This window comes from Tympanuchus pallidicinctus, unplaced genomic scaffold (assembly GCF_026119805.1).
Source record: "Tympanuchus pallidicinctus isolate F22 unplaced genomic scaffold, pur_lepc_1.0 scaffold3, whole genome shotgun sequence".
In the NCBI taxonomy this organism is placed as follows: Eukaryota; Metazoa; Chordata; class Aves; order Galliformes; family Phasianidae; genus Tympanuchus; species Tympanuchus pallidicinctus.
In genome coordinates, this window is record NW_026294747.1 from 11920749 (window position 1) to 11943359 (window position 22611).

General features: G+C 43.4%; 1 protein-coding gene across 1 annotated transcript; it reads right to left on the bottom strand.

Annotated features, from left to right (window-relative positions):
• Window positions 1-1430: 1430 nt before the first annotated feature.
• Window positions 1431-16861, bottom strand: SPTY2D1 (SPT2 chromatin protein domain containing 1). Its single transcript, XM_052694586.1, has 6 exons — window positions 16732-16861; window positions 11480-11594; window positions 8545-10092; window positions 7812-7971; window positions 7151-7228; window positions 1431-5035 (listed from the first exon to the last, which is right to left on the bottom strand). Exons 1-6 carry the CDS (start codon window positions 16789-16791, stop codon window positions 4939-4941), a joined length of 2058 nt encoding a protein of 685 aa, XP_052550546.1. The 5' UTR covers window positions 16792-16861; the 3' UTR covers window positions 1431-4938.
• Between the last annotated feature and the right edge of the window lie 5750 nt (window positions 16862-22611).

The following is a 22611-nucleotide window of genomic DNA, read 5'->3' on the forward strand; positions in this document are numbered from 1 at the left end:
AAATAAATGAAGACCAAGTAGTGGGAGCAAAAGTTTCCTCACCAAACCCATCATGTTGGCTTTGGCTCTGGCAATATCACAGGTAAAACATTTAGCTCGCTGTCCACCTCTGTCATCACCTAAGAGATGGTAGATACATGCCTTTCCTCAACTTAGGAACACAGAGAAACTGAGATGTTGCATTCAAGATGTAAAAAAAACTTAATGAAATCACATGTGGGAAAAGGATATACATTAAAAAAAAAAAGACCCTTACGAAGAACTGGACAGAGAAAATCTCCAAAGCAAATAAATCACCAGTTCAAGAAAGCCATCTAGCAGCTAACCTAACAGAGGTTAGGACCAAACCAGGGATACATTTCATTACCTCAGCAACCTCCTGTGTTTGATTTCATTCTACTCAGTACATTAAGCATGGTAGTTGAAGGTTTTTTGGATCCCCAGACTTGTGGAAAAAAAAAAAGATGAGCGATTCCATATGCACTTAAACTGGTAAGTAAAAGGCCATCTTTTGGATGACTGAACTGCAGTTCTGCCTTGTGGGATTAAGATGTTATTTCAAATTCAAGCCACAACTAAAAGCTGCCCTCCAATAAGGAAAGGAATTAAAAAAAAAATATGTGAGTAAAATAGCTCTACTGCTTCCAGAGAGGGACAGCTTCATCGGCTGGATTATGCTAAATCAATGTAGAGTGACCTACCTATTTTGCCTACTTTGCTTTAAGATAACAACTTACTAGAACGTTGAAGGTGTATTAAAAATCTCAAGGGCGTTCCATTCAGGGTAAGATTTCATGCCTGCAAAACAAGGTGCTGGTTGGCCACTGATCAAACAACTAAGGGGCAATATAATGTTATCATTATATGGCTTTTTAAAAGCACAACAGAGTGCAAGCATCCTTTTTTTTTTTTCAAGCAAAAGGAGGCAGATGGGCTTAATTTGAGGGAAGGTATTCATTTACCCATTTGGAATAGTTTGCAATGCTAGCTAACCAGAGCTAGCACTGGCACTGACCTCCAGCTGTCAAAGCAGTAAATGGTTCCACAGCAGACAGTGGTAGAAAAGTGCAGGTTCTTCACATGGGAAGAAGAGAATCTGAGAAAGATGCTGCTCATGAAACTGTAAGATGAAACACCATATATTTCAGGTGGAAGAGATGAAAGGCAGCTTATATACTTGTTTATATCATTTTTAAGTTCATGTTCCTCCAAATATATATTATATTAGAAGCCTAAACCGTAGGAGATGCCAATCAATTTCAGCTCCTTTTTGAATGCTTAAGGGAGTCCATTAATTTTTTTCTTGCGTGCTGCATGGGAACAAGAGAACAGTTTTTCTTGGAGAACGTTCAGCCTAATGCTGTTTTATATAACAGCTCAGAAGAAAACAGCAGGAAAAAAAATGTCTTCTATAAAGCAGACCAATGAGATGTAGCAGTAAAATGTTTAATGCCTGTAATTTATTGTCTGCAAAACTTATATGCATTTGGTGTGCAAAAGTATACACTTTCTTGACAGCACCAGAAAACAGTTAAGCTATGTAAGTTTTTAAACCTGATTTGTCACATTGTGTAAAAAGACATTGTGCACAATGGATATCCCCAAAGGAAATCATTGGCTAAACCTAGAAGCACCCTTATTTACAACTACCACTTTAATATTGCATTACACCCACTCACCAAAATAAATAGAAATACATTCATCACAACTTAAACACAGTCTCTCCATATATTTATTTTCTGACATGTTTTGGTCTCCAGAAATACGCTGTATCTAGAAATAGGCATCAGCTACTAGATTATGTTACAAAATGCAAAAAAAATAGAAAATTAGTTTTCCTGGACAATATTTTGGGCTTTACACAAAAATAAATCCAGATTTCCATAGAGATCTCATAAACTTCTTGAAAGATTTTTATTTTAAAGCACAGCACAGAGTTGCACACTAAGGCTTCCTGTGATATGCAAAACCCTGGCCTCCAAAAAGACTGCTGTAAAGTGAAATACAGCTCAAGCGTAAGTACAAGACATTTTCAAAAAGTAGTCATCAATAGAAAGTGCCCTTCGTTTGATTTAGCCTTATCAGTACAGAAGTAGCTACTGTAATTGTGCAATCAAAGCCAGACCTGGAAGGGCTTTACGCAAAGGACGTCACCATCTCACACTACCAGGCTTAAGTACACAGAATCTGAGATAGCAGAAACTGACCGACCTGTTCATACTCTACATTCATCAGTTTTTGACGCAATTTAGTATAAAAGGCACATCGTCAAGCAGTGAATTAAAAAAAGAAAGAATCTAAAATCCAAACCAGAATTTCATTAAACGCAATTAAGTCATTAGCTTAACATCAGATCCTCATAAACCAATAGAAGAATTCTTCCAGTTTTTTTCTTAACCTCAAATTCGGACGCACTTTGGACGAGTACCAAAGTACTCCTGTAAAGATTAATAATGTTAATCTGGCAAACAGCAAACATGACTTTGAATACGAGGCCCTCCCAAGTCCATTTACAAATACGCAGCACATGCAAACCCAACAAAACCCAAACACTTGTACAAAATTTGAAAGCCACTGGTGTCCCGTGCCAATTATGAGAAAGTACTTGATTGTAAAATGACAAATGTGTCCTTGAGCAATCTTTCATACGAAACAAAAATCGAGCGATCATTGTGTGAAGTTAAACAAGTGTCTTAGGGAGGCTGGAAGAAGAGACCGCATTCCAGTCAGCACCTCAAAGACCAAAGTGCTTTAGATTAAGAAATTTAACCGACCGTGTGCAAAGCAATGAAATCATCAGGGTTTATTTAAGCTTCGGTTATCTGAAATGCAGATTTAATTCCAAACCGAATTCCAATTTCAAATTATTACGTGAGCATCTTTTGCTTCATAAGAGACTGCTTTCAGCCGGGCAGAAAATTGCTTGCAAGTGATAGTTGTCCAGGCTGACAGACCTAGGAGCCTTTCTCCAGCTAAACAAACCACAAAAAATCCACACCAAGCAAACAAACAAACCCACAGTCAATCATGGTCCCAGAGATCATGGCCATGTTTGGGGAATTCGGGGAACTACAACAGCAAATGTGAGGTGGTCCCATTAAGCAGAGTGAATACAACGCACTTGCAGACAAGCACTGAGATTACACTATCTTGCATGGTCTCAAGTGTATACACTGAGAAACACCTTTTTGTTAGTTAATATACAAAGATAAAAATACAGAGGAGCAGTGACAGTTACCATCCGTGCTCCTACGCAACTAATACTGAATTAGTTTATAGAATCCATCCCAATAGCTTACTCATGTCAGTGCTTCGCTAAGGCAGTGAAATGCTACACCATCAACAGAAAATGCCTCAAAAAAGCAAATGTTTTTTCCTTCATTAAGAGTTAGATGTGTAAATTCCAGCAGCTTCCAAGCTGTCTGAACTGTGTTCTGGAAGCAGCGCTGTTTAAAAAAAATTGCCCTCTGAAGGAATCTTTAAAGTTTCCTTCACTATTTTTCTAAGTAATTTTTTCTTTTTCTTCATTTTTCTTTCCCCCAACATATATCCAAAGCCCTTTTTGTACTTTTCTAAGTACTTCAAGTATTAAAACATAACAGCTTCAATAGCTATAGCTGAGGGGTTATCAGCGGGGTCTTACTGCTCACTGAGCAGTGATACTGGTGAGCTTTGAAGGATAACTTGGTGAATCACAGCAGATACAACACCAGCTTCGAGCTTCAGACTCTTCTTACAACCCCTATTGATTTTGATGAACCCCATGCTGATAAGTAAACAAACTCAGTTACTGAAGGAAACAGTCTTCAAATGCATAGTTAGAAATAATGTGCAAACATGGGCATTGGGTAACACAACTAACTCTCCTGACATGCATTTTAGATTTCTGATTTGATGAATTTAATCAAAAGTATTCACTGTGTCATACAAAGAGATCGACATCCAAGAGCTAGCTGCAACTACTTTGGAAACGTGTTTTCCAAATAGTACACCTCATTAGATAAGTGACTGCTCCACATTTTAAATCATTTAACACACCTGATGCTTAACAGAAGAAAAAAACATGTGCACAGCACACAACCTGTAAAAGAACAGAAGCTTTTAGACAAATGCAAAGACTGACAGGGCAGAAAAAGAATTCCTAAGCATATGCTTCAGCTCAAAAGCACAAGTTACACACAAACACTAGAAATTCCTATTTTCAGGATGAGTATTTATCCTACTGAATGTGATTGGCATTGAAATTCCAGACACAGCAAAAGCCAGCCTAACCTTTTGGTGATCTCTCTAACTGTACATTTTGCAAGTGACACGCACTTCTCCATTAGGAAACAAGACGATTCCAGTTCAGTTATTGTGTATGGGTCCTCAAATCAGAAAAATATATAGCACTTTATTGCTTTGAACATTTGTGGCAACGGCTGAATTCACACCCAAGCTGCTTCTGTATAGAAGATGATGTTTCAGAAACTTTGAGGCTTAACTTAGGAGACAGAGCAGGGTATAAAGCAATTTCTCTCTACATCTCAAAAAAATATCAGGGAACAAGAACACTACTCCCCCAGTGCTATTCCTTCCTTTCAAGTGAATGCTAAATTGGTGTACTTGTATACGGGCCCGCACAGTTCCACGTCAGTGCATAGCTAGTCAATATTTCTGCTGGCATCTTGAACTGATTTAATCAATGGAAACATTTCTTAATTTTTCTTCTACTTAATAATATGCATTAGTGCATTAATTTCTCCATAAAAAAATCAACCCTTGGCAAGTATTAAAAATAAATATCTTATATAAGTCAAACTAAAGCCTTTATTTTTCAGTTCTTTTATCCCTTTACATATTCTTTTGCCCTCTAACAAGCAAATGGAAACTGAAGAACAGGAGATGTATGGAGGCAGAGGGTAGCAAAAAATGAAAGAAGTCGACGCTGTAAGTCAGTTAACGGGTCCTCAGCTTCTTAGACTGTCTCTTGCGTTTTAGTTCTTCCTCTTCCCGTCTCAATTCCTCAAGGTCTTCCTGAACACCGAGTCTCAAGCTGCCAAACAAGTTGAAATCCTTTACAAACTGCTACTCAAACATGCAATTTGACTTCTCCCCCAAGAAAAGAAATCCTAAAATTATTGCAGCTGATTTGAGCAAAGGTGTTTTAGATCAGTTCAACAGTCATAGGTTTTCTTCAATTACAGTAAGCATACAGCTTAAAGGAAGCAAAGAGCATACCTAAGGAAATCAAGATGCTCTCACCATTAGAGCAGAATCAAATCTTTTGAGGGAGAAACGATTTAAAGTTTTCTTTAAAGAAAATTATCATTATTTAAAAAAGGTTTTACTAAGATCATTCTTTTTTTTGAAAAGAAGATGTTGGAACATGCATCAATTCCTGCCAACATAACTTAAATACAAGTCACAGCAGACAGACTCAGTTCAGCTTTTCTGAGAACCACCTACACCTTTCTTTAGGCAAGAGTGAGAATGGATCCATCAAACAGAAGCAAGAGGCTTTGTGGCAACTTCCTGACTACATGAACAATGCTGCCTCACCCTCAGAACCCACCCAGTTGCCCTGCCTCTGATGAACAGGCAAAGAAAAGAGATGCTGCTGAGCACTGCATGTTCTAGCTGTGTCCTCATGTAGCCTCTTCAGCTTCTGGGCAGCCTGCTGAAAGCCGTACTGAAAACAGCACCTACAATCACTGACCTCTTCACTTAAGAAAGGCTGGATGGCCTTGCTAGTTTGATGATAGGAATAGGTGTGACAAAGCTCCTATTTTGTCATCAGCTACTGCCTGCCTTGTGTGCAGGCCTGCTAAGTGCATTTGTACTTCCACAGTTCATTAAGAAGCAGCTTAAGGCAGTTTGCACCTCATTACTACAAGGTCGATAACATGACCACCTATCATTCAGCTGTTCAAGGGTAACTGCTGCAGTACAGGCTCTGCTTATGCCTATAACAAGCAGAGAGAAATCATCGTGAATTCAGGAGACTGCAGTCATCCAAGTTCAGACAGTAAAAAACCAAACACTTCAAAGATCTACATGATTGAAGTGTGGCTAGAAGCATCATTTTCCATTTCAATTTAGAACTTAGTAATTTTAACAGGCTCTTTTGGTTAGAGAAAGCTCCTCATGTCAAGGGTCACGATGCTTTTAACCAAATTCTCAGTGAAAAGCTAGCTGAAGACAGATTGTTTTACTGAAGTTTCCTATCTGCCCTTTTTTATAATAGCATGCATTAGAAGCTTAGTCAGGTGTTAAACTTTGCAAAATCCCACTGTAGGTCTTCAACACAGAATTCAGTGGACAGTAATATCACTGTAAAATTCCATTTACTTCTCTGATTAAGAGACTACAGCATGAGCAGCAGCTGTCCCTAAGAGAAGGAATAAGCTGTCCCTAAGGGAGAAGTAAGAACACTGACTCTAACTTCCAGAAGGCTCTCAGTACTCAAGGCACTCTGGATAGCAATGTAAAAAAAAATAAATCTCAGAAGTAAAAATTTGACTTTACATTTCCAGTTTTCCTATTGCTTATTAATAAATACGTAAAAACCTTTTGTAACTCCTACAAGGCTTTGCAAAGTGTATTGCAGACATCTTCCCATCAGGCATGGAAAAAGCAGAAAGCAAATCACCTCGTGAATGCCAGGCTTTCTAACAGCCATGTAAGGAATGTGCAGCTCTGGAGGCTGAAACTAGTGCTCAAAACCAATATGAACATCAAGCCTTCGTTTCCGAAATCTCTGGTTATAAATGTGTGTCAGAGTATTCTTTTTATATCCATACACACAAAACACACATGAAGAGATTGTTAAGTTTCCTCCCAGCCCTCAGGAGCTAACAGTATCAATGTTTGGGACAAACCAAAGGGTTTAGCATTTCAACTGTAATTCAAATTACTTTTACAAAAGTTTTGGGCATCAGTTGGTATAATTCTCACTGGTAAAGACTGTGATGCACTGGAATGAACATACAGGATTTATTTACTGTACTCACTATCCCACTGGCAAACTAGTTGGCTGAGCTTCTACCTAAGCTTTCTTATCAAAGATGGGAAGACTTAGCTGCTTTGCTATAAGTAGCAGCAGATATCCCCATGACTTGGGCAATAAATAAACCTCCCACTTCCTATTTTAACTCAAGTCCATGCATACCTCCTGGCTTCTTCTTTCTGTTGCTCTCTCCAGCTGCTCTCCATGTAGCGTAAGGCATAATCGCTTTCATCTTTATATCTGGAAATTAAATAGTAGCATTTAGACACTAAAAAAACACGATCATATACAGCTGAGGGAGGAATTCACATCCTGGTAGAAAGAAAACTTAGCTTAGATTGTAATATTTTGAAAGAATGACTACAAGTGTTTAAAATGTTTGCTTTTTTATATCTTGTTATCAGACAAAAGGAAAATAAATAAGCCAGAGTATTGATTTTGCAATGGTTCCTAGGTACACAGATGCCAACTTCAATTCTCACAGACCTGCTAACACCATTGCATTTAGCCATTCATATTCAGGCTGCAACACCTGATGTTTTCTTATAGCAGTAGCGTTCCAGAATTCATTTTAATACATGCTGATAGAAAAGAGTTGCTATGGGTTACATAAGTGACAAGTTACAGAATCTATATTGTTTTCCATTATGTCCCATTTGCATCAAACTTTCTCTTGCCTTCCAGAAGAGCATGGCAACAAAAAAAACCCAAACATTTTTAAGCCAGTAGTTTGCTTATTTCTAATAAATTAGCCCCCAGTGACCTTATCTCTGTTGTTCCATTGCTCACTTTACAGTATATCAAAATTTACATTTTTTCCTACCTTTTCCGGTCATAGCCAAAGATTTCCCGAATATGTTTTGATATTTCTTCTTGGGGTTCCCCTTCATCTTCAATAAAATCATCCATTTCAGAGTCATATTCATCATCTTCGTCATCATCATCTATTTGTCTTTTGTAACCAACAGGTGGTCTCCCAATACCTAAATGAAAGGGATGTGAAAAAAACATCAATGAGTAACACACATTTATCAGTACTTTTTGTTGCTATGCTTTGGGCTTTGAGGCAGAAAACTGCTGCCTTGAGCTAATTAGAAATTCTTCAAGTCAGTAAAAGGAAACACTTCCTCCGCTAACATCAACTGCACCCCAAGGAAAAGCACCAGACATAACTCCACATTCTTGTTCAAAGTTTTCTAGGTACTTATTTGCTAGAGTTCATGCTGCTTTCTCCTGTTCAGGAATCCATTTTTAGAACTACTCACTTGCTGATAAGGTGAATCAGTGAAAACACGTAGGTATCAATCGCAGGTTTGCTGTGAATTAAGCCCCAGGCCCTTACCTCAAAGAATGTGAGCTGGGGTCAAAACAAATGAAGAGTTGCAAAGGGAAAAAAAACCCACCACATTCCATTGCTTAATGCATTCTTTAAAAGACAAACACGGTATTTTGTCTGAGTTTTCTCGGATAAAGATCATCACTGACCTCAACTCAGATATATCAGAAATATGGGACAAACAACTAATTAAAAAATTATTTGCTACAGAACTTTGTACCTTGTGAGCGAAACGGAGGCCTATGCCCTTGAAGAGATCTCATTCCATTCATCTGTCCATTGCTGGGCCTCGTCACTAGGTTTTTGGAAGAAATAGTTTCTGATACGACAGTACACCTGGGCTTTGCAGCTGTAAAGCCAGGTCGCCCAGGTCCTGCACTCGGGCTGATTCCTGGCCTTCCCGGCCCCGTTCCTGAGCTGCTGCCCGGCCGCCCAGGTCCTGCACTCGGGCTGACTCCCGGCCTCCCTGGTCCCGTTCCCATGCCACTGCCCAGTCTCCCAGGTGCTGTATTTGTGCTGTTGCCCGGCCTTCCCGGGCCAGTGCCTGAGCTGCCACCTGGACGCCCAAGTCCAGTGCTTGAGCTGCCACCTGGCCTTCCAGGTCCCACGCCTGAGCCGCTGCCCGGTCGCCCAGGTCCCATGCTCGAGCTGCTGCTTGGCCTTCCAAGTCCTGCGGCCGAGCTGCTGCCCTGTCGCCCGGGCCCTGGGCTTGAGACGCTCCCTGGCCTTCCTGGTCCCGTGCCAGAATTGCTGCTTGATCGCCCTGGTCCTGCACTTGATCCTCCGCCTCCCTTTCCTAAACTACTGCTGGATCGTTTTGTGCTGGAGTTCATTTCGTGCTGGAGGGCTGCAGCATTTCCTGGTTTCGTATGGACAGGCTTTTTCAGGCTGGATTCTTTAGCAGACGGTAACCTTTGAGCCCCATTGGCCATCGGCTTTGAGGATGGCACAGGAAAGCTTGAGCCAGACTTTCCCATACCGTTGACAGGTAATTTGCTATGACTGCCAGCAGTAGGGGTTTTCAAGGAACTATTTTGTGAGGTTTTTACTTTTTCCATTTGACTCAATTTAGAAGAAGATAACGACCGCGAGTGCTTTTCCGTCAATGCTGGTGCTTTGGATTTCTTATCAGTACCACTCAGAGAAGAGAGGCTGCTTTTTGGAGAGGCATGTTTATCTGCTGCACTTTTGCTAAGTTTTGCATCTGCACATTCCTTCAGGGAAGTTGCTTTTTTTGAAGAACTGGATATCCCTGTATTCTTAACCTCCTTCTCGGTTTTCTTTTTCTGCATTTCTACTCTCTTATTTTTGCGTTCCAAATACTCCCTCTCTCTCAATTCTTCCGCAGTTCTGGGTCTCTCTTCTATTTTTTTCACTACTTTTATTTCTACCGGTTCATACTGTTTTTTTTCAGCAAGCCTTAAAAGATCTGCAAAGTTGAGGGGTGCTGGTGCACTTTTGGGTGGTGCCTTTGGTTTGACGGCAGCTTTGGATGGTTTCTCATCATATTCTTCTTGCTCAGACTCCGATTCAGTTTGAGTAAATTCGAGTTGCTCTGCCTCATTTTCTGTTGCATACTCAGCCTCGGGGGCCTGAGAAACATTCTCACAAGTCCTCCTCCTCTTTTTAGACTTCTCTTCAACGGGAATACCGTTATAGCCATAAAAGTTATCCTTTGTTCGTGAAGCCATAGCTCTTGCCTTCCTGTCATGTTTCAGTTCAATTCGCTTAGCCAAGAGTCGTTCTTTCTTTCTTTTTTCTTCCAGTTCTGTAAAAGAAAAATCAGAAGAAAGTTAAACAAAAGCACTGCTTTTTATTTCAGGGTCTTCTAAACCGATAAACCATCTGAGACAATAGGGTATCTGGCTAACAGCTATTCAGAATAGACCAGAACACCATCAGAGGTCTGCCAACAGGGCAACGTGATCCATCTGAGTCAGCTGTTTTTACAAAAGTGAACTATTAAGCCAAATACAGCTCCTACCAAACCTGCTAAGCTGACTCAACAGAAGCAACTCTCCAGAATGCTACACAAACTAACGAGAACTCCGTGGTAAGGATAAAGAGTTTTGACACTGACTAAAAGAATTTTGAGACTGTACAAAATTTACTATCAGATGTTTAAGTAAAGGTGGGGAAAGGGAGGGATGGATGGAGGAGTTTTAGGGTGAGGGAATATGCCCTGGAAAGTAGACTGAGGTGGGGAAGCAGGCAGTTACTGATGAGCAAGCTGCAGGTCACTGCTTCTGTGTGACAGTGCCCTGTGCACCACCTCCACACCCTGCCCTATATTCTTCCTAAATTGTTTTTACCTATTTCCTGCATGATTAGGCTCTCCATCTTATGTGTCTTGTGTATAACCTGCTGATGTAATTCAGGCTGAACTCAATGGTGAAAAGATGAGAGGTCTGAGCACCGGATACTGGAGAGACAGGGAATAGGGGCCAAATACCACAAAGGCTCAGGAGAAAGGGGCATCTCTGAGCATCAGTTCCTAGAAATCGGACGGGGCAACTCATGCTGTGCTTTAAATGGATTCCTGTAAAGGTACCATCCCCAGCCTATGTTGTTCTATTTGTCAGTGGCCATGACTGACCACAGGATGAGTAAAAGCATGAGTATTTCCTATTCACACTCGATCTTGCCTTTGGCTGCACTTGGCAGCAGGGATAAGGAGCTGGCTCATGGCTGGCCCAGGAGAGGAATACTCTGGACTACCCAGTCCATCTCACTGTGTTGTAACATAGCGAGGAAAAAATGTGTCTTAAAGCCTTTGCAATTTAAAACCCAAGCATTACTGAAAGAGAAGATTAAGACATCACCACCACAAACTGTTATCATGTTTAGACAAACAACGGATTTTCAAAATTAACAGAAATTCACGATGGTTTCTTGCAATCTTTCCAACTTAATTACTTCCTGATGTCCAAGAGTAAATGCTAGTGAGCTGATTAACATTTAAATCCTTAGGAAAGCATGTAAACATCCCTCGCAGTGACTTTTCCACTGGTGTTCCCTCAGCATCAGCAGTTATATGCACGAATTCCAAAAGCGGATGTAAAAGTCCATTTGCCAGAGCTCTTAATGGGATCAAAGTATCAAAGAGTTAGTGAATGCCTTCCACAGAATGTAGTTTAGGCTGCTTTAAAAATTACCTTTTTTCCTTTTTTCTTCTTCTTTCCTTCGGAGAAATGCTTGTACTGCTGCAGACTCAACACCCTTGACCTTTGGAACCTTTTTGGGAGGGCCAACAGCCAAACTGTATCTTTTCTGCAAAGAACAAATGAGTATGTCAGGGAAATTAATAAGTATCTCTTTTCTTGAAACTGAGGGATTTCATATCAGTCATATTTAAGCATAAATAAGCATAAAGTTCATTTTAAGCACAGATGGTACAGAATGATAATGCAATAGCTGCGTCAGCAATGGAATAAAATTATTTCAGGTCAGCCTTATGAAGTCTCATACAGCCTTATGAAAGTCATCTAAAAAATTATCCAGTAAAGATATCTACATCCAAATATTTCAGAGGCAATAAGCCGACAAGTTGGTAGCCTGATTTCCTATATTGATTTCAACAGTTCTAACCTGATCCATTCAAACAGCAGCACATTACTCAAATTACTTGACGTTACTGATATACAAAGCTATACATTACCTTACATACACATACACTAAAAGCCAAGGTTCAGAGATGATCCTAAAATACAGCCAACACCGTTGGCAGGCAGGGTGGCTACACACCAGCTCTTCATAGGCACTCTACTAACTTGCGAATGACCGACACAAAATTACAGGATGCAACATCCATCTACATCACAGCTGTAAAACCTGACAGGTTTCCTCAGCATATTAAAGAGCTTTTACAATCAAGCCCAGCTATTGAAATCTATCTAAGCACTACCAGCACTTCGCTGCTACCTGAGAGCTGGTTTGGTTACCCTTATGGCCCTCAGGAGCCTCATTTTCTGCAATGCAGTCCTGATATAGACAAGGAAATTGGAACAGACAGGCAAAGCAATCCTCAGGCTTGATTGAATTATCCAATTTCTACACAGTTTTTAAAAAGAAAGTCAAAACAGAGGATTTCCTAAAATGGCTTTAGGCAGAAGGAGCACTTCTAAATGAAAACTGCCAGGCAGCAGGGGACATGCGTAGATTCATCTCTCCCATTAGGAAGCCTTATAAAGAATTAAAATGATGGGGAAGCAGTTTTTGGGCTTTGTTTTGCTGCACTCCAACTGACAGTCCTATCCAGAAGTGGGTTTGTAAAGCAGCCTGACAGGCAAGCTGTTTTCTCACTTCCATTAAGGTGAGAAAAGGTGCAAAATTCAAGATTTCTGTTCTTCCTAGCAGTAGCATTTTTTGCTATTGATGCCCAGCTGAAAGCAGAGCTAAGTGTTTCATCAATGAAGATGGAAGCAAATGAGGTTCTGCACTGTGTACCACAACAGCTGTTGACAGAAATGAGCACTTTGGTTAGAAAAGGATTAAATAAACTGTTTTATTCTTTTTAAAAGCATTGGAACATACACATACTCCGCAACTACTGAGAAAAGAGTTAACTTTCAATGCAAACCAATGTGCATCAGACTCCAGGTAAAAGTGGCAACTAAGTCAGGACATGTCACTGCCTTATCATCCAGGCAGCAGCAGCTGCACTGCTCGGGCTCAGCTATCTCTAGGGTGGTTAAATAACAGGGAAACAAACATTCTGCCTTTAGAGAGCAGGTCACGCTACTCCAGAGCACTGTGCTACCCAAGCTGTGAGCAGCACTCACCCTGGCAGGCAGCAGGTCCAGCAGCTCATGGATAATGCTGAGGCAGCACGGGCACTGCTTGAGCCAAAGAAAAAAGGAAAGGCTGTGGAGGTGCCCTTCTTCAGCCACGCACCCTCAAGTGCTTCCTGTTAGTCAAGGGTATTTTCCAGAGGAACCAACCTGTGTGAAGTGTGCCATAACCACCTCCCCAGCAATTGCCTGGCACGACACGAGTGGTTGGCTCTGCACAACCTGATCTTGAAACACAGCACCTGCGTAAGCAACAGTTTTGCTGTGGACTCACACACCCAAGCTGAAGACAATTCCCACTTGTCCTATCACGTACAGGCAACTTTCATAGGCTGTCACATAATTTATGCTTTGTTCTCTGTATCTTACCCCACTTATTGTCTTTCCTTATCACACACCAAGACACGCAGCCTTCTGATGTGGGAAGCTCCTGCTCCCAACCCTTAGACATCCTTCAAGGTGCAACATGGCATCAGTTAACACAGCTAGCAGCTCGAGCACATCAAAGCCCACACACGTCCCTGTGGGTGCTGCCCTGCAGCCAGTTCTGCTCAGCAGGCGGCCATCACCTTCACCTGCACGTCAGACAGGAGCTCTGCTCTATGGCAGTGCTCCACGCTTCACAGCCACTCCTCATACTCCTCTGGAAGGGCTTCTCTTGCCTACAGGCAAGTATTCAGGAGTTTGCAAGTTTCACAGGAAGGCTTTGCAATGTGTATCAGTCTTCTGAAGAAATCCTGGATTTTACTACAGTTTTACTTCCTGAAAAATGCAGCCACTTTAAGCAGTTGAGCAGCTTGTTCTAGGAAGTGAAACGCAAACCAAATTTCCAACAACTGCAGGCACTCATCCATTGTGCTGGAGGTTATTTTGTGATGCATAAGTTAAAGTGAGGCTTCAGCAAGTGCTGACGTGGACGATGATGACAAGCTGTTTCACTTCTAGTCACCTCCGTGGTCACATCTGTTCCGGGTTCCAAATTCTGTCTGCCCCCTGCTAAGGGGAGCAGGGACCGAGGTGAGATTGTTCCTAAAAACTACCAGTGACGACAGAAACCAGATAAAACAGAAGGATGACGGGCTGACTTGGCTCTTACCTACACCCTTTTTTTTTTTTTTCCCCCCATTTTAAAGTAACTGCAATATTGTTTTGTACAGTCAAGAATACCTTCCATACAAAGAGCTCAAAGTGCTTCCCGACATCCATTACATCCCAAAACACCCTTGCAGCATTAATAGAGTACCGACATCGCTGAAAAGAGGCATACAGGCAGGATTTAAATCTTAAGGAGGTCAGCAGTAAATGCTGTTACTGTTACCACATCTGATCAAAGCAAGCCTGCATTGAAAATCAGTGAACCACTGAACAGAAACACGTGTAAGGAGATACATACAAAACTTATCCTTGCAATGTTACAAGGGAAAACTGAGCACAAAGATTATGCACAACACGTGGCTAGTTACTACTCTAGCTCACAAACACACTACTGTATTTAGAAACAAAACCTGATGCAAATAACTGGGCACTGGAAGGTGTATTTTAGCAGTTCCACTGGGAGATGAACAAGCAGATCTATTTTTACAGGGACATGATGCAATCCTGTCCCTGTTTCATGATACAGAGCTATATTATTTCTGAGGTTGAGCTTTTCTGCAGCTTCTACACAAGTACAACCTGTGCACATTACTCTACTTTCCATTACAGTAAATGTGGGATATCTGAGTGCACCGTAAAGATGCTTTTAAACTTCTGCAAGGGAAATTCTGGGGGCGTGCTAATTAAAGCAGGAATCAGCATTTCTGGAAACCTGTTAATGTTACACACCAGTACATTTCATAATTAGACTGTGCAGTGTTTTTAATCAGAAATATTCAAGACTAATTTTTTAGTCTTTTCATAGGGACAGGTGTTGTGCACCAGTTTCAGTAGAGTGCAGTGACTTGGATGTCAACTGATTGGCCTTTTTGGCAGGCAACTTCAGATGGTGCCAAGCACAGCTCCATTTCTGCTCAGAGATTGTCTTTAGAGTTAAAGGCTGCACTGGCAGCATGCAAAGAAGGCAGGAAATTAAAACTGCTTCAGCTGGGGATTGAACTGCACTCACTGCTGAGTTACCAGGTAAACCATAACCCTGCCTTCACTAAAAACAGCACCAAAGCTCTCTTGTACTGCACAACAGGTAGGGCTGCCTCCCAAAAGTACCATATCTGGATTGAGGATGTGGCAGATAGAAACTGGGATGTCAAGTAGATGAAATATACGTGTGACAGAAAACAGTGGTGCAGCACACAGGAAAACTAATGAGGTCAAAGGAAACTGTACCACCGCAACCTCAAGTCAACAGTGAGATACCCTGGCTTACAAGACACAAAACATCTTCAAAAACATACCAATGACACCAAGTTAGGAGGAAGTGTCAATCTGCCAGGGGATAGGAAGGCCCTACAGAGGGATCTGGACAGGCTGGATTGCTGGGCTGAGGCAACAAAGCTGTGAAGGGTCTGGAGCAAAAGTCTCACAGGAAACAGCAGAGAGAACTGAGATTGTTTAGTGCAGAGGAGGTGCAGGGGAGACCTTATCGCTCTCTACAATGACCTGAAAGGAGGCTGTGGCAAGGTGGGGGTTGACCTCTCCTCCTATGTAACTAGCAATAGGACAGAAGGGAATGGCCTCAAGCTGTGCCAGGAGAGATTCAGATTGGATATTATGAAAATTTCTCCTCCAAAATTCAAGTCAGTCAATTGAATCACCATTCTAGAGGTGTTCAAGAAACGTTTAGATACTGTACTGAGGGAAGTAGTTTAGTGGGAAATAATAGTGATAGGTGGACAGTTGGACTGGATGATCTGGCGGTCATTTTGAACCTTGGTGATACCATGATTCTACATTTACGTAATTGCTACTTTCCTACGTACATTACAAATCACATTTCTACTCAGAGTCAGTCTGAGACCAACTAGATGACGAAACACTGAACGTTTCCTAAGGTACTTCAAGAACCCAATGGAACCTGATGAGTTACGCACCTCTCCCCTACAGCTGCTCACAGTGCTGCTGCACATCCACCACGCTTAGCCAGGGCCACGGACCACAGGGCAGCGCTCGGTGCCTCTGCCTGTCAGTGCCAGGCGGGGTGCTCAGCGCTGCGCAACTCCTCCGCCTTCACCAAAAGGCCGGCGCGAGCTGCCCGTTGCAGAGCACGGCTGCGACGCTCGGTTACGCCGAACACGAGAAGCAGCGCCTACCGAAAACATTCTTTATGCAAATGAGCGCGCAGGCGGCGAGGGCCGCCCGTCAGCACACGCCCCATCGGGCTCACCCGGAGCGAGACGTGGCAGCCCCGCGGCTCCAGAGCGAACAAAAGCGCTCCTCCGACTTTTAAACGCCAGCATCGCCGGCGACGGCGGCTCCGCACTCGGGATCGCGGCGTCCCAGGCCCGGCGGTACCGGACGGCCGGCACGCAGCGGCTCCCCGCGTCCCGCTCAGGACCGGGGTGAGGCCCGGCGGAGCCATGGGAAGGAGAACGGCGCTTCCTCCGGCCCCGGCCCGGCCGAGCACCGGAACGCCGCCCCAGCGTTCCGAACGCCTCTTCGCCCCTCGCGACCCCGCGGCTCACCGGCACGGCGTTCAGCCCCTGCTGCTCTGAGGCCATCACGAGGATGTTGTGGAAATCCATGGCCGGTTCCGCCGCGGGGCTGAGGCGCCCGCCCCGCTCCCCCCAGCCCGGCCGAGGCCCCGCCGCGCCGCTCGGCTCCGCTCAGCTTCCGGCCGCCGCCGCCTCCCCCTTATATCGCCTCGCCTCGCGCCGGCGTCACAGCTGTGCGTCACTTCCGCTGGGCGGGACCCGCTGTGAGGGGCGGGGCCGAGGAGCCCCGAGGAGCCCCGAGGAGCCCCGAGGAGCCCCGAGGAGCCCCGAGGAGCCCCGAGGAGCCCCGAGGAGCCCCGAGGAGCCCCGAGGAGCCCCGAGGAGCCCCGAGGAGCCCCGAGGAGCCCCGAGGAGCCCCGAGGCTCGGTGCTCGCGGGCTGATCGCTCCCGCACCGCTTCCTGAGCTACGGGCGCCCGCAGGGGCTGCGGTCCTTGCTGTGATGTGTGCATGCGATGGCTCTGCGCGGCGTTCACAGAGCCACACCTCACCCACGCTGCGTTCTTTTCGCCACAGTGCCGATTTAACCCCTTACCCCATAACAGCTTCATCTTTCCCTCCTCCCCTTGTGTTTTTGACCTGAGAAAGGCTCTGCAATGCCTCTTCTGACTCAGCGATGGGTGACATCTCCTGGTGTCCGCCCTATTTGCTGTCCTCTTTAAATCTTCCTTTCCAGCATCCTTTCCTTTAAGACCTTCTAATCAGTCCTCTCTTACAGGCGGTGCTTCACCAGTTTTTCTCCCATTTTCCTAGCTTTGTTTTCCTGTGATGATCTCAAGAAGGATACGATGCCACTGTTCTGTACTCTTATCTGCCATCTCATTGCTGCTGCCGAGCTTCTTCAGTCAGAGCTCCCCTGCCCCGGCTGGAATTTCTTGTCTCCGCTGCTCCCTTCTTGAGCAGCCTCTCGCTGTGACTCAGATTCCTGTATAGCAACATCAGTTTAGGCAGTGATGACTGTTACTCTCGGGTCTTTTTATTTGCTTCCTTTGGGCTGTGTTGGGGTTGGCAGGAGCACCTGGCTCCGTGCAGCCTGCTTTCTGCTGACTGTAACCATGAGGACGAGTGGCGGAAATCTCTCCCCGTGTCTCAAACAGATCTCTGAGCGGGGCAGGGGATGGCATCGTGGTTGTTGGAAGCCTTTCACCACAGTTATTACCTTTTCCTGTAGATTGCAATTACATCCTGCAGCAGAGATTGACGTCTGCGTGGTTACCATTGGGAGCAGCGCTGTCGCTCTTCGTGCCCGCAGCTGGCATTTTGTAGGGCGGAAACCAATGCTGAGCTGTGTGAGGAGCCCCAGGGGCACCCAGGGAGTAAAGGGCACCAAACCTCAAGCCTAGCATGACACATCAGCACAGCGCCTCGATGTGCTCTGCTTTCTTTTTGTGACAGACGTGCAACAAATGGGAACCTCGGTGCTGCGTCTGCCTATAGCTGTGTCCTTGCAATACCTTAAATCATTGCCCAAACCATCTTTGTTCTTTGTAATCTCTTTGTATGCTCGCGATGTGATGATCTGACGGAGACTGCAGGTTTGCCAGGGTTTCCAAGAACAGTGAGTCTGTCAGGGGCAGGAGAAGGATCAATTGTGGTGCTTTTAAGCCAAACTGGTGTTGCTGCTAAAAGAGAAATGAAGATAGATAATGCTTCTTATTTTTGTGACTGTGTGATCTGACTCCATGCAAGCTTAATCTCAAGCTTGGTTTGAACGAATGGTGAAAGTCAGTGAGTTTAAATCTACATATTCCAGAAAACCACAATAACCCCTTTCAAATCTCCCAAGCCCCGTAATTTCTGCCTCAGAAATAGTTCACCCATCTGCTCTTTCAGTGTACAATGCTTTTTCAAACAAGAACTTTGCTAAGTTTTATTTTTTTAGACATCTTCACGTTAGGAAATTACTTAGGATTAGAAGTCTTTAGAAAATACTTAGTATGCATCAGATTCCACTGGAAAATGTCTTTGTCACAAGTTTTTTCACCAGCTGCACTCTATAACAGTTTTGCACACCAGCCACACACACTTTGGGCATACGGTTAATCCTATTAACTTCAAGTGTTTAGAGGATTAAGAGACTTAACTGCAGTCTATCTGCAGAGGTCAAACATCAAAGACTATTCCAAGCCCAAGTTTTAGCATTTTCAGGATGAGTAATATATGTGTAAGTTATCCTTTCCTCTTTTCATCCATCATCCTTTCTGCACTAAGTTGTGTGGGTATACTAGTAAAGCCTTTATTAGATAAACTGGATCATCCTAATGTCCAGCAGATGGGTCCCTAGATCATAAACCATTTAGATGTCAGCAGAACTGGCAGTATATGCTCAAAAGAAGCCTGGGACTTGGAAAACACAGGTTTGAATGAATAGAGTTTAAACTGCATTGTGCCAGCCTACATTATAGCTACTTTGGATTTAAATTATTGACTTCTAAGATGTTTTCCTAATGATATATTAAACAGAAATGGAAAGCAAGAGTCTCAGGATGATAATTAGCTGGTATCCACAGTGTGTAATTTAGACTTCTAACTTAGGTGTCTTTGGCTCTAAATAGGAATATCAGCAAAATCGGTTTGGGAAGTGTCTCCTTCCTTCCCAAAAAGCAGGATCAATCATGTTGAGGTAATTTCTGACATAAACATGTCCAATCTGCACTTGAAAACTAACAAAACAGGGCTGTCATACCCCATAGTAATCTTTCCCTCTGTTTCCATAACCGCACCATGAGAAAGCTGTTTCTAGCCTGTAACCCAGATCTCTGATGCCCACCGAGCCTTTTCAGCAGTTGTTAGGGATGCCCTGCCACATCTCCCCCCTCCTTAGGACAAACCACTCCTATTCCACCAATGTTTCCCCACAAGACCTCTAATTCTCTATTCTAGCCAAAGCAGAGTACAGTACACCAATGGGATGTTTACCAGCCCCAAACATAACAGGAGAATGACTTCATCTGCCTGTCAAACGCTCTTCCTTTTTATATACCCCCTGGTGCTGTTTGTTGTTTTTGTTATGGCATGACGGGGCTGACTCCTGTCTGCTTTGTGACCCACGCTAACCACCAAGCGTGTTTACATTGTGATGCCACCAGACCAGTAATTCCACAACCTGCATCTGGGATGTTGGTAATTCTGCCAAGAGCAAAGAGTGAAAGCATGTCTTTTGAGTTATTTCTTCCCCCTGACCATACTTTGCCAAGTTCTACAGCAGTATCCTACAGCACTTGCTGCTCTTCCCAGCAGTGGGTTTGCTAAGCAATTTTTCTTTTACACTATCCAAATTATCCAATGAAAATATCCCATTGGTGCTATGGGAATACTCCTGTAGAATTCTGCTGGATGTGTCTGGCCAAGTTAACAGTGTGTTCACCCAACCATGCACTCTCCCATTCCAGACTTTCTACAATTTGCTTGTGAGACCACCAGTCCCATGTGACAGTGCTGCAAGTCCTCCTAAAAACAAGATATCTGCACCTGCTTTTCTGCTATAAACACTGCTACCTAGTCAATGGGAAATGAACTCATTTGACAAGATTTATTCTAGACAATGTAATCTCACTCATATATTTGCAATCTTTTAGGTACTCAAAGGTGTTAGTGGAAAGAGGTTTAACTAGAGCAGTTCATTGTTTAATGGCTCAGCTGGACATGGGAGGGCACAGCTACCTTACAAGGAATGCAAGGGAATTCAGAGAACACGAATTCCTGTGTATGTGATCTAAAATTATTGCCAATCTAAAATGTTACTTTTAAATTCCTGCATTTGGGGGACAGAAACAAGATGCCAAGAAACAAACTTCACTGGTCTTTGAGACAGATTTCCAAACAACTGCCTTGATTTGTTTTAGGACAATGGCAAGTGCACACAAATTGTGCCTCACCCAGCAGTCAGCCATGCAGCGCTCTGAGTCTGCATGTGAGCATTAAAATCAGTGGGTGGACTCCATCACAAGGATGAAGAACTGGGTCCTGTGGACTATCTAGTACATAAGGACACTACTGATGAAAGTCCACCTTAAGAGAGAAAAGAAAGAATGAAATCAGATATGCCAGAACTAGAGGATGATGATTCTGAGTAAAACAGCTGAAGGAATAGCCGTATTTGCAGTGTTCTCTTAGCTGTAGATGAAATAAGAATAGGAAAAAAGAAAGCTATTATGTTTAATGTAGTTGTTTAGCTTATTTAATAGTTTAGTTACCAAAAGTATCTTGTTGCTTAAATATGTCAAAAAGTCCACAAAAAGAAGCATACAGGAAATAAAAAAATGCCTGTAATACATGTTACGTGCATATATAGAGTACCCACCAGCCCATGGCACTGCTCACCAGTTTGTTCTTTCTACTAAAGGGAGCAAAGAAACACGTAAGGTATAAGAATTAAGAACAACGATGGATATTAGAAAGGTGAAGTTTAGAAATTAAGGCGCTGACCCATCTAGCCTCCATGAGGACCCTTCCTCCTTGGTTGAGTTGGGTTTGAGAAGGCAGATGGCGCTGGTGCCTTTATTATAGCAGCAGCCGGAGCCCGCAATAGGCGGCGATGTTGCACAATTGCACGTTCGAACAAGCATCTGTGACCCTTTCCTCGTGCCAGCCGCTGTTGTTCGTGCTGGCTGCTTGACAGGAACTTTTGTATACAATGTCTTGCCTTGAAAGGCTCTGCATCGCTTCACCGGGGATTTCGAACCCTCCAGAGTCTCCAAAGGTGGGGATCTTTCCACAGAGAGCTGCTGAGAGAGAACAAAAAGAGCATACTGAAGGTTTATCTATTCTACTGCGAGTATTCAGCACTCTTTGCAATCATACATGCCTGCGAATCTGAGAAATATGTGTTTGCCACATGCAGTTGCAGATGGTTGTGGCATCTGAAGCGGATCAAATAGATTGTACATTTTCTCATATTGCTTTGGAGCCAAAGCATCTTCTTTGCAACTGAAATATTTGGATTTATTTCCCAAACAGTGCTGAGAGCCTGACTGGAAGGTCTACACCAGGACCATGGCATTCCTGAAAGCCGGGATCTTGGCTGATTTTACAGATCTGTAATATCTTATATGCGAAAATAAAAATACCATAAGCTGCCAAATGAAAGCAACCTAAAAAATAAACTGCTTCTTGCTAGATCTCTCAATCTTAGCCTCTTTTCTCTTAAAGAAACTCATGTCCAGATTACCAAGTCCCCACATACTCCAATATTAACAAACCCAATCTCTTTTGTATATAATTACAGAACAAGGTGCAGAATCAAGAACACAACATACCTTCACCTCTCCATCAAATCGGAGTACTACATTCAGTATTTCCACTGCTAATGTTTAGCCAGTGTATCCAAGGATGATGCAAAACAGCCTAGGTAGAGTTTCACTCACTATCTCATACAGACTGATCCAACCTTTCCTTTAATGTGAGTGAAGCTGGAGATGTGCTCTGCCACATACGTGCATGACTTGCACTGGTACAAGCCAGGAGCTGCTGTGCCTTCACCAGCTGGGCGCAGTCCTTCACACCTAGATAATGATAATAGAATCCACCAAGAGTCCCATCAAGGCAAATTAATCAGGTCCAGGGTCCAAACTATGCGGGTCAACTAATGGGCTTCAGGGTCCATCCAAGAGCAGCAGGAGATGAGACCAGAGGAAAGGCTGAGACAGGGCTGCAAAACAGTTCTGAGGTCTACCTTTGGCTACTGCTATAGGGCTGAAGACAAAGCTACAGAGTAGGTTCAAGGTCCACTAGGAGAGAGAGTTGGAGCCAAGCTGCCTTCACCTGGAGGCTCACCAGAAGGCAGCCTGAGGTTTTCCAGAGCCAGGTCCTTGAGAAGCTGCACAGTGTATGCTGCAATCTTGGTGACCTGA

Excerpts from the sequence above, each read along its gene's own strand:
- SPTY2D1 (XM_052694586.1), bottom strand. The coding sequence starts at position 16,791 with ATGGATTTCCACAACATCCTCGTGATGGCCTCAGAGCAGCAGGGGCTG. Across the intron at positions 7,229-7,811 it reads TTTGGCTATGACCGGAAAAG|ATATAAAGATGAAAGCGATT; the intron begins GTAGGAAAAAAT and ends TTTAATTTCCAG. Across the intron at positions 5,036-7,150 it reads CAGAAAGAAGAAGCCAGGAG|CTTGAGACTCGGTGTTCAGG; the intron begins GTATGCATGGAC and ends CTTGTTTGGCAG.